We start from the raw sequence: 13,038 nt of genomic DNA, 5'->3' as shown, positions 1-13,038 counted from the left end.
ATTAAAATGTCCAATTGGTTTAGTTCTGGAGGGGATAGATATTGATTTTCACTGGGTGTTATCCAGACTTAAAGTGACTGCTGTTATGAGACAATCCAAGATAAGATGCAATACTGAGGACTGTATGATGTACTAAACTGCTGATGCTGATGCAGAGCAATCTGGGAGAGCCACGGCCGTCAGGACATGATTGAAGGACGATGCACTAAGAGGTTTTAGAGAGGTCAGGTGATGGAGGAAGGGGCGGGAGGGGAGGAGGGGGGGGGGTAGTTTACTGAAGGCTCCAGTGAAAGACAAATTGATAATAGCAAAAGCCACTGAGTGAAAGACAAGAAAGAGAGGGAAAGAAGGAGCTGTGTTTGGTGAGGATGAAGAAGGTTAGGGTGGGGTCCGTGCATAATTACATTTTTGTTCTGAGCAGTATTGGAAATCAATAATGTAATTCATAGAAAAGCCATAGAGCTGCCTCCCATTGGCATTCACAGACATGAGTCACGCTTACATCCCAAAGAATTAAAACAAGAGGAGGAGGAGGGAGGAGGGAGGAGAGGGGTGGTGGGGGGCAGTAGTGTCTGTCATTGGAACAAAGACTCACCCTTCGCGGCCTTTAAGTCTCCTCTACAGTGGCTCGCCAAAAGCTGCAGACTTTTACTTCCCACTGCGACGTCATGATGTTTTCAGGTTTGCATGCCGACCATGGAGACACAACAGTTGATCACTTTTGTATTTATATATATATATATATATATATATATATATATATATATATATATATATATATATATATTGTCCATTGGACTTTTTAGCATCTTAGCGTCCTTCTTGTGTTGGATGCTGATCGCTGGCTGTTTGTATGTTGTTGTTTTTTTTGCTGTTGACTGCTAAACAAACTGCCCTCTCACAGGGATAATAAAGAACACCTTGACCTTCACCTTGACCTCTACTGGAACAGATATCACTCCCACAGCATGCTTCCAAAGTGGGTTTGTACTTTGTTGAAACCAAACATTTCATGACCTTGAAGAAAAGGGGGTGCACTGACACATCGATGGATGTGTCCATGTACCCCTCATGTTCAACATCTGAGTAACATTTTCAAGTTTTTGCTTGAGATCTGAAGCCCTCCAATTGTCCTCTTTGGGTGTAAAGTGTTCATAAAAGTAAGACTGAGTGAATCACAACATTTTTTCTTAAAATTTTCATCATCACGTTTGTTGTCTTCATGGTTCATCAGTTCTTAAGTTATGGCTGGAGAGGACGATTAGATTCGACTTCAATCCCAGCACACTTGCACTGAGGAGAAATCGATATTCTTCCGGATTCCAACTTGACCTCTGCTATGCGTCTGACTTATCTTCAACACTCAGGCCAGTTTGAGTCGAGACTAAACCCACTTCTCTTACGATAAAAATAACGTTTATTTCATCTATTTCATTGTGAACAGGCTTAAAACTAAAGTATGACAAAAATAACAGGCTGAGGCAATTTAGATGTATCTGAGATCTCTTCATTAACTCACTTTATATCCATGCATTATTTAAGACACATGTTGTCCTTGAATCAACACGAGCCACCCTTAAAACAACTCACCAAATATTCTGTGAATTATACATGACGTGAAAGTCAAAGCTGGCCTTCGGCAGGTCTTGAAGAAACTTCAGTCATTTCCTTTTAGTGTGATTTTTGTTCTGTGTGAAAAGTCTTTAAAGGCTAAAATCACAGTGCAGTGTGGAGCCATTAGGCGAGAAGCTTTCAGAAGTCCTGTCCTCCACTTTAAAGAAGCAAAGCGTTCCATCTCTGCCTTTTTCTTCACAGGGGATCAAGAAGGTCTCTCTGGCCAAGAGGAGGCGGTTCGAGGTTCACACGTGAAACCGGCAGAAGGAATCTTGGACCTTTACACATCCTACTTCCAAAAGCAATGCATGAGAAATTAAATTCTAAGGAAGGCCGCTGTTTTCTAAATGATCTGACTGTGAAAGAGACATTATTTTATCAGAGTGTAATGCAGCAGCTCGGGCGACTGTGTTTAATGAAAAGGCGACATAACAGAGCTTCGGATGAACACCTGTAAATCTAATAACTGTAACATCAAGAATAAAAGTTTATTAGTATATGAACTGTTTTGGGTCTTCCAGAGGGAACAAATGATTTCCACTGTGTTCAGCAAAGTGAACAACGTGCAGGTACTGTGCAGCGTTTCTAGTTCGATCTGTTTTCAACATGTCGATAGTTTAGCCTTTAAGCTTTTGGTAGGGTGGATAGTAGAAGATAGAAGTACGGATCCACAGCATGCACCAGTTTACCAAAAGTCCTGCTCCCCACCTCCACTGGTCACTTGTTGTCTTTAACTGAGGAGCCTTTAAAATCAAACCAGTACTCGGGGCGGCTGTGGCTCAGACGTCTGTCGTCTCTCAACCAGAAGTCTAAGGGTTTGATCCCCAGCTCCTGCAGCAACATGTCCCGTGTGCCCATGGGGTTAAGACACTTCTCTCTCTGCCATCAGTGTGTGAACGTGAAGGTGTGACCTGCAGTGTAAAAGCACTTTGAGTGGTCAGAAGAATAGAAAAGAAAAATACAAGCTCAAGTTCATTCTCTATTGAGTCTTTGAAGTCAAACCAGCTCTCCACAAAGTTTAATAATTTAACAGGGTACCGCCATTTCTTTAACTTGATTTTGACTTAATAAGCGAGAAAAGAGGGTAAAAAGTGGCGCCCCCTGTCTGGTCCAAAGGGATATGTATCCTAGTACATTTTTAGATGGCAGTCACTTGCAATACACAATTTTTTTTTTAATCAAGACAAACCGACATAATGCTGTACCTGCCTTGATCATGATACAGTTGAATTAAAGCAGATTCACTTCATAGTGGTGTACAGAAACTCAAGGTCGTCATATGTCCAGAGCTTTAAGTGTGCATTTAATTCAAATCATTAAAGAAAAACACAATTACAGATAGAGATGGGAGTTTAAAACAAGCAGCATTGTGTTCATGTGAGCACATCACTGAAGTCGTCCTTTGGGATATATTTGATTAAATATTCAGATAGAAAAGGTTCTTCCAGCTGACTGCACCTTTGTACCTTTAATTAAGTCTGGTCAAAACCCGTTTTGTAGATCAACAGTTATCCGGCCTCAGGTCGACTTCTCAGCGCTGTTTTATTAACACAGAGGGCCTCAGGCCACAAGGAACAACACATTCAATCATCTCGACTGAGTGAATGCTCACTTTTCTGCATAATGTGTAGACATAATGAAACCCTGTCGTATGTATCATCGTATAGCTGGAGAGGATGTTACTAAATCTTTTATTGCACAATACATAAGGATAATTATAATCTTTATTGATCCCCCAATGGGGGAAATTTTGGTGTCACAACAGCTCCAAAAAAACAGTAAAACAGGGAATATAACCAGCATCAAATAGCAAAAAGAAAAAAGAACAGCTATAAGCCAGTTTACATTAATTAAATAAAGGGGTACTTTATAATACATCAAAATACTTTTTGTTTATTTCCTTTTTCTGATTTTTTTCTTCCCCAGTCTTTTGTCTCATTTGTTCGTATCTGCACCTGATGCAGATGAATCCTTTTAGCTTCACTTTTGGAAGTGTGAGATTGAGGTTGTCCTTAAATGCATGTGAGGTTTTCCTCGACAGTGAAGTTGCACGGCATTGTTATTCGTCGTCGTTGACCTTTGTTCCCACAGTGGCTGGTTTTTTTTCTGAGGCAGCTTGCGTGGTAAGGCAGCTAAGGACACAGTTGGCTGTCATTCTTCCCAGCAGGTATCCAGGCAGGGCAGCATAATGCCGCTGAAGCTCTGCTGCTGTTTATCCTAACCCGTCTGTCCCTGTGTTCTCCTCCCCTGCAGCGCTGACAGGAAGCCAAGCAGAGTCCCAATCCCCCATCCAAGGCCTTCGCAGTGCCACGGCGGGCGAGACACGACACCGGAGAGCCGCCACTGAGGAGAGCTACTGGGCCTACTCAGGTGTGTGTCTGCGCTCCTTTCTCTCTGAGAACCAGGATGAGTCGTTGTGTGTGTGCACTCTGTGGTTAGCCCTCAAGTCTTCCACATGTCGGGAAACATTTAGAAACATTCAACACTAAAAGCTGAAAGGTGGCAAGAAAAGCTATATATCTGGAGAAATCACTCCTCTATATTTTCTTTTGCCAACAACTCTGTCAGGAATACTCAAAGAGCTAGCAGCAGCAGCAGCAATGTGCTCAGGATCAGATGGGATCGTTTATGGGTCAAGTATTTTAAATGGGAAGCTTTTGGGAGGCTCTGAACTCTCAGAGTGCTTGGAGCTATTGAGTCACACACACACACACACACACACACACACACACACACACACATTTGGATAGGTAGCTGATGCATGCAGCAGAGAAAACAACGATCTGAGAAATGTCTTGAGGGTGGTTGGATGAACCGGGATGTCTCATGTGTGCGTTCGAAACCTCAAAACAAGAAGAGTCGATACACCCCATGCTCAAGAGAACGGATTGCGTGCACACTGGTGCTCGTTGCGTGCAAAGGTGTCTATTGTGCACATGATGGTTTTCGGTGAACACCTGAAATGTGTTATTTCCCCCGGCCCATGACCTCTAGAGGACTCTGGGTGTTTCTATCTGATCAACTGCATCCATTCAAGTTTCTCGATAAAGCCTATATTTATTAGCGGGGTAGCTGTTAGCTATTAGCTGCTATGATGTCACGCTATTACATCGCTGACCAAATATTGGTTGGCTGTGGAAACGCAAACAGGATCAGGCTTTACCGAACTAAACTGTACTGAACTGTACTGATCCATACCGAAACAGGGCTAAAGCATTCTGCAGATTTGAACATTTTTAGCTCACAACACATGCATCAAAGTTTAAGTAAACGGAGGAGGATGAGTGTCTTATAGCTGTCGCTGACACGGTTTTTAAACACGACTGCCTTTTGGTTTAATTTGATGCACATTGTTGTTGTGCTTGGCCATGAAAGCACCTGTAGTTTGTGCAACAGCTACTGCATTTTTCTTCCTTTTTTACATCATGATGCTCTTCTCTTCACCGTGGCTCAGCCTGGCGGTTCAGTTCCACTCGTAGTTGGTGAATGAAAGAAGGGAGAAGTAGCAGTGATTAGCAAAAATTAGCGAGTTCATTGTGTTGGCAATAATTAAACACTCAATCATTGTTGAATACCAGCTTTTATTTACAAAGATAGATGTTGGAAGGCTGCTGGTTTGTGCTTCGATGTCAGAGATTTCAGTAAGTGGAAGGCTTTGTGAGTACAGTAAGACAAAGCTGTGTGTGGGTGTGTGTCTTTGAGAGTGAAAGCATTTATGTGCTACTGTCAATGCAATATGTTTGCCTTCTTCTTCCTCTGTCTCTTTTTCTTCCTCTTTTAAGCCGCTCTCCTCCTCATCCCGTCCTCTGTGCTCCGATGGCCTGGAGGCGTCTCCGGGCCCTTCTTTTTTTATTTCACCAGTGCTTCAGAAGAGAGAAAAAGCCACTTCCGCTGTCCCTTTGGAGGCTTTAGTTTTTCAGAGGGGCCGCATTAATCTTTCACCATGCGAGCGACGCGAGCCCCGGGCCACAAATGATCTTTTAGTTTATTTATTTCAATATTTCCGCTGGCTCGTCTAACCCTAATTGGTAGCCCGTCGAGCCTGCGAGAGTGCAGGAGCTTGTGGGGAAAAACAGAGCCGGTGACAGTTTCACTTAGTGCTGCTGCTGCTGATGCTAAGATCTACCGATGCTCTCCTGTCGTCCTCCCGCACATGCTTGATCGCAGCTCTTACGTAAGATGCTGATGTAATGGTTGGCAGGATACAGGCAAGAGGGGAAAACAATGGAGAGACAGCACGCCCGACAAGCCAGTGCATGTTTCATTTTTGTGTCATTTCAAAAGCCAAAGGGAGTCGAAGTTAAAAGATGAAAAGTGGACTATTTTTCTGAAATAAAAAAAATAGCTGTCAAACACACAGCCAGTGCAAAGGCCGCCATGTTTGCCGTAGTGGAGCGTGTGGACAAAACAATATGTCCATAGACTGTATAAAACATGGACATAGTCCCTGTTGCATCATCTTTGGAAATGATTTCCATCAATCAAGAAACAGACAAAGAGTTAACGTGAAACCTCACCTGTCAATCAACTCAGACACGCCCCTACTTGGAGCGAGGAACGAGTGGAACGAGCCCGATGTAGGTTCAGGATGATAAGCAACAAAAAAACATCTTTTTAGATATTGGTTAAATGTTTCAAATGGACAGTCCAGCCTCTTTTTGACCACACCAGATGTATGTATTCAACCCTTGCATTCCCTTTCCCATCTTTGAGTGTTTTTAATCATCATCATATTTTCACAAAACAGGGGCCACTAAAGAGGATTACGCCAAGGGCCCCATAAAAGCTTAAACAAAGGCCTTGATTGTTCACAGTCCTTTACATCGCTCCAAGACATTCCCTCTCCCCTCTGATAACTTCTCAGAAGTTCCCTAAACTTCTCTCTTCTAATTAGCTTGTTCTAATCGTGTCCTCCAGAGGTCTGACAAACTCCAATCAGGACCTCAGCGGGGCCAAGGCTGCTCTGCCCTCTGCCTGATCAGAATGGCAGATTAAAACACGAGGCACAATGCTGAGGGAGAGTTATCTGGGGGCGGCCCTGTACTTTCAGGATGAGAGAACGAGACAAAGAGACAGAAAAAGGCAACAATTCAAACATTCACCCTCCGCACTGCTCTTACTATCACTTCAGCCCACAATTAATCTGTGAAGCAGCGTGCTCTGTCTACCAAGAGGGCGCCGCTGACATTTAGACTTTAAGGACAAAGCTTTAATACAAAACTATTGAGACTGTAAAACTTTGAAAATATTTTATGAAGCATGTGACTTAAAAACGTGTAGAAAGAATTCTGCTCATTTATTTCATTGTATTGACATACATCAGCAACTTCTTTGGCATACACAGAGGTTAATTATCACTCCTGTGCAGCACAGAAACATATCCTCAGCCAATTAGCTTGAACTCAGAACATTCAGCAGTTAAATTAACCTGCTTTTGGATTCTGGGTCCATGTGCAATTACTTAGTCAAATTCATGGCCGGGCTTTATTAACCTGTTGCATACAGGGCTGAATGTGCTCCGACTCTCTCGTCAGCTTAACATCGACACGGGAGCTCAGATGAGCTTTTTCATAGAATTAAGAGCTGACATGAATTCTGAAAAAAATTATTCCAAAGTACTCAAATTTATGACTTTAACTGAAATATGTTTTCATGATCCAGGAGACTCTCTGTGAAATATTTAACTAATGGACTTGTAAATGGTAGCCTTGAGCTTGTATCGCTCTTCTCAAGACATAATAATCCTGTTCACACATTGCCAACGAAGCAGCTTTTGGTTGAGAGACGTCGACTCTGCCCACTGAGCTACGGCCCGGCTAGTATCTAGTTAGCACAAACTAGCTAAAACAATATTCGAACATTGGAACTGAAACCAGACAGATAAAAAAGTTGAGTTAATGTTGACGTAAGAAATGTAGGAAAGGATGCTGTGTGACAGTAAAAGTCAGGCACAATTTCAAAGTTGATAAATCACAAATGGAAACTCCTTAAAGTTAAGAAAATACCAATAAAGTCAATATTGGTCACAGTGTATTCTACAAGGCTAAATAAGGGATCACAGCATACAGGGAGGTGAATGGTTAGCAGAGTGTGGCTAATGCTAGCAGGCTCACACTGACCGCCTGCTGTCCTCCTTGCAGGTTAACATCCACATGCTTTGTTGCATAATGTCAGTTTAACCTGACGGATATCATCAAGCCACTTTGCTCTACAAGATGCTATCTGTTCACTGTGCAGGTTTACATCCAGGAGCATCGTGGCAGCACGGCAGTAGCCAGCTCCTGCTGCGTCCAGCTTACACATAATATTTGACCAACACTGCTGGCCTGAACTGCTAAAAATATGACTAATTAGATAAACCAACTAACTCTGCTGCCGACTGGCGAGGTTAATGATTTGGTCAGCTAATCGTGTTCATCCTTAAATGGTTTGTTTCATGAAGAGCATCAAGGAAACAGAGACGTGTTTGTTAATTACAGATCGATCTTGCAGGTCACTGAAACTGTTGTTTGCCTCAGAGCGTTCTGTGTTTGGATAGACTAATTGCATAAATTGTGAATTCATGTATTGTTTTGGCATATAAAAGTACAGCAACATTATAGATTTGTTGTTGCTTGATCTCAATTGTCATTCAGTCATAATGGATCTGATGTTATGGTGCAATTAAGTGACATTGTACTCTGATTAATCAAAATGGTTTTTATGTGAGTGTAACTTTAATCACATTAAATGGAAGTCATCATGAGGCTGAGTCTCAAAGTTTAACTGCTCACATTAACCTCATTCAAGCTCCACTGGCCAAGACTTTTTACTTGAGATATGCAATATAAAGCATGTAATATACTATACAACCCTTACAATGATATATGTTCCCCATTCCACATAATTACAAGTGCATTGCAGTATAGTTTAAAGAGGCCGTCTCCTGCAATGGGCCAACTGTGACGCTCTCAGGTCAAATTGATTGTCTTTTCATCCCTGGCTCCTGGAGAATTGAAATACCAGAGTGCCTGTTTTGAAAGACTTTTCATTTTTCCTTTCACGATATGACCCACATGTTGGTATTAACAATCCCCTGCTCCCCATTTTAAACCATTGATACACACAAATGCGCGCACACCCACCCACACACACACACACACACACACACACACTCGACTGGAAATTAATTTTCAGACCTGCACAATGTCAAGACTTGCTATCGACAAGAGAGAGGCGAACCTAATTTGCGTGCTCCTTGTCGAGCTGTTTTACCATTCAGCACCAGCCGCCATCAGAGAGCTCTCAGGCCTTTGTGCTGCAGCCTTTAAGTGGGCAAATGAAGATGGAAATTGATGATATGTTGTGCAGACGTTTCACTTGTGAGGAGATGCAATTTTATTAGCCTGACAGAAAGTGGTGTTTCCTTTCTTTTTCTTTTTTTTTTCTCGTGAAAATTGAAAATGCCTACATCTTTAAACATTCAGTCCACAGACTGGCAGAAGAAAACCCAAATCACAGCTAAATTTGGACATTGCTATGCTTTAAAGATTTCTGTGTCTTGCCTGCTTTGTGACAGAATTATTGGATTCAAATAAAAGTACTCAGATACATATTGAAATGCACTACTTAAATTAGTTATCATTACAGCTCTCAGGCGGATCTATAACTCCGATGTCAATAGACTATGGATTCTACAATTCACTTAGCAGATGCTTTTATTCAAAGTGACGTTCATCAGAAAGTAAGAACAACACAAGCAAGGATCTAGTGAGGAGGAAACAACATCAGGAAGAGCAAACAAATCCTGATTGAACACACAGGTGTTGACAGGAAGTGACCGGAGGCCGAGGACAACATCAACTCTAATCAGAGAAACCATCCTAAATCATCATTATTGAACAAAACCATCATCCTCATCATCACTATCATTAAGGTTGTAGGTGTTCATAAAGAGCTGGGTCTTTAGTTTTTTCTTAAAGGTGCAAAGGGAATCTGCAGATCGAACAGAGTTTGGTATACCGTTCCACCACCGGGGGGCGACAGAGGAGAAGAGCCTAGTTAGCGTCTGAGGGCCTTGTTGTGAAGGGTGGATCAGACGCCCTTCATTGGCAGAGTGTAGTGGACGGGAGGGGAGAAGATTTTGTGGCTGCTCTGTAAGTGAGAAGCAGAGTATTAAATATAACCTGAGCAGTAATTGGGATCCAATCATGGAGATGCAGCCTTCAGTTTTTCTATGCTCCTTAAATCTGGAAGAAACTACCAGAAAAATGCAGGTCAGCTAATTCTCTCAGCTCTTTTAAATCAAGAGTGAAGACTCACCTGTTAACAAGTCAAACATTTTTAAGAACAATTTTATAAATGTTAAACTTCAACTCTGCACTTCTTTACTGGTTTTATTTAATTATTTAATTTAATATTAATTCATTTTTATTATTTTATTTTTATTCAAACATATTTTCAGATTTAATAATTTAAGTGATTTTTACATTTTCAATTTTAATGTTTGTTTTTTTCCGTGTGTGAATTTCCTTCTTGTTTAAATGTGCTATATAAATAAACTACACTTGCCTTATTCCCTCATCCTTCATATAATCAGATTGAAATGAGTACAAACAGATGTGTTATTAAAGAATCGACACTGCATGCAGTGTGTACTGGTAAATAAAACCATTTAGACCAAATGAGGTTTTTTTAAACCAGGTTTGAAACACGTTAAATTCTGCTGTGGAAGAATACATTTTCATCCAGCCTCAAGTGCACATGTAAAGAACTGCAAGATGTTAGCACTTCCACATGAGCTTCATTTTGTCAAAACCAGAGGCTGCACACGTGTTACAAACAGTCAGTATGTCTCTACATCGACCAATCTGGACCCTCCCTGAAATGAGCAGATTATTCAAATGAAGGTCTATAGACCCCTCTGGTTGTGTACCTGCAAAAAGTACACTGTACGTTTTAGCTTGGAGTTAGAAGGCCACTTCCGGTGAGCCGGCGCCCCCAGCAAGAACAAATGGGTGATGTCACTCAGGTATTAATATTTACAGTCTATGATGTGAATGGGTGTGAATGTGCTTTCAATGGACTAGTTCAGTGCTCTGCAAGCTGAAGTCCATTTAACTACAAAGGACAGTTTTTAGTCTGAAGCAGAAGTAATGCTACAAGCCGCTGAGACAATGATATAAATAAATGTATTGTGATAGAAGAGCGTCAACAAGCTAACGTTGGATGATGTCTTTATTATTCCTTCCTTAAACAAGAATCAGTGTGCTACTGTCACCACAGCATCCTCAAACAACCACTAACTAAAGTGAGCAGACTTCTGATGACTTTTACAGAGTGAGAATGTGACGGTGCAACAAACGCTTTCCTGCTTCATGCTTGTATTTTTATACAAGCGCTGTGGATTATAAAGACAAGAACACTTTAAACGAGAGGGTCACAACCCACTGATGACGTAAATGGCTCTTTTATCTGATGTGTTTGCGAACAAACTCTCTGTTGTCACATCTTTCTAAAGTTTCCACGTTTAATCCCTACCTTTTCATACCACATTTCTGATTTCTTTTCCTTTCTTTTTTTTGCGACTGTTTGAAACTTCAGTAAAACAGAAATTCTTCTCTTAGAAAGGGTTCTTAACGTCTGCATGTCAGCCTGGCAAAATAATAATAAAAAAGAGAACTCTACACCTCCAGCTAAATAATTCAATGCCTTTGTTTTATTGCAATGCTTTATGCTTTTCCCTGAGACTCCAGTCTGAGGTGTAAATACAATTTAGTCCTACTGCTGGATGACTCAGCTTATTCTGCTGAAGTGCCACTAAATCTCCGTCAGCTCTGGGGCTCTGTTCTGTAGCTAAGCGTGACCTCTGACCCCTCAGTTGGAGGTTGGCAGGAGAAAAGATCAACCTCTCCGCAGGGATCTATACACAAGTCAGGAAATAGAGAAACACAATCTCCTCAAAACCTCCGTCATGTTCATCGGGCTGCACAAAGCATTATGTGGTCGACCATGACATGTCCTGTTATCTGCAAAGGTTCAGCTGCAGTCACAGCTTTTCTGTAGACAACATGCTGCATTCTGTTTTTTAATGTTTTTGTGTTATTGCTAAGGAGCGTACTCACACTAGACAAGCCGTAAGTGAATTCCTGCTCATGACTGTACACGTGCCTTGGTCCTGGCATGGTGAGAAGAGTTGTGCTTCGACATTGTGCATGAGCAGAAGCACGGGAACGCATATGGAAATGACAAAAATCGATACCAGTCTTGCATTATCGAGAAATCCCAGAAGTGTGAGCGGGCCATACCTGACCATAACGAATCAAAATAAGCCCTTAAGTCAGTTTCAGTGATGTTCTCTGTGTTGGGTTCTAATGTTAGACAAGACGAGAGAAAACTCAGTGTGTCACTTTCACACAGTCTATTGCTGCTTTTCATCATCTGGAAGCGTTCTAACAAGGGTTGCATGAAATTCAGCCGGATTATGCAAAAAGCTAATATTACATTTCCCTTTATTTTCACTTGGAGAACAAAAGTCTTCAGGGCACTGCTCTAGTGCACTACTGTATGGTGATGATGTATGTACAGAGGGCTAGGAGCAATGTGAGTGTCAGACAGCGTGGCACTGTGGGTGAGTGATTTTGTACTGTCTATTGGCGCTTATGGAATAGCTCTAACCCAATTAAACTGTTGTATAATTTGATTTATGATATACTTGTAATGCAAATAAACAATTGGTTTATATACACAACACAAGTCTGTCATGTATGTTGCATCAAAATATTATCTTTTAGTTTTCTTAGATTAATTTATAACTACCAATGCTTGATTTATTTGTTTAATTTGACTGTTAGTGCATAATCGGCTCAACACACCAGCAGTCACACTGTTGAATTTGTCTTTGTGTTTTGTAGCTTCCTGCATATCCTCCCAATTAAAACTTTTACAAACAAAGAACTCAACTCAAAAACTCCTCAAAGCCAATCAGTGCGATCCTCAAGTGCACACTGTACGCACCAAGATGTCAGCACTCACACTGAAGTATATAATATTTAATGATAAGAGATTAACAGCAGTTTAAAGACACAAACACAGCTTACTTTCAACTAAAACTGGAAGCTGTCCACGTTTGAATAAAAGGACACTGCAGGACGTGGGAGACCTAGAACATTCTGCATGTTGGGATCCAATATCAGTGTGAGACTTCACAGCTGATTCTGTGGCTGAATGAGATCAGCAGGTTCCAACATTGGATGGAGAGTCAGTTAATTGTGCCTGAGATGCAATTGAAACAGCAGATTAACTCAAAGGATCACGAAAGGGGTTTCAGTGTCCACTTTTTCTTTTATTTGGGCGGGTAGGGCAGGACGATATGTCTGAAATGTTCATATCAGTCGATGGACCATAAATCGTCAAATCATTATTTCTTGTAAATTGAAAATCAGA

The 13,038-nt window shown here is 41.3% G+C and overlaps 1 protein-coding gene across 1 annotated transcript in view; it reads left to right on the top strand.

The window, feature by feature from the left end:
• LOC306821928 (receptor-type tyrosine-protein phosphatase gamma-like) overlaps nucleotides 1-13,038 on the top strand; it is a 377,123-nt gene that overhangs the window by 79,382 nt on the left and 284,703 nt on the right. The window contains exon 3 of the mRNA XM_079340572.1: nucleotides 3,868-3,984. Within this exon, the coding sequence (XP_079196698.1) occupies nucleotides 3,868-3,984 (117 nt within the window). The remainder of the gene's footprint in view (nucleotides 1-3,867; nucleotides 3,985-13,038) is intronic.

The sequence above is a fragment of the Symphodus melops genome (assembly GCF_947650265.1).
Source record: "Symphodus melops genome assembly, chromosome: 4".
NCBI classification, from domain to species: Eukaryota; Metazoa; Chordata; class Actinopteri; order Labriformes; family Labridae; genus Symphodus; species Symphodus melops.
Note: the sequence above shows the minus strand (reverse complement) of the source record. Positions and strands in the feature narration are given on the sequence as shown.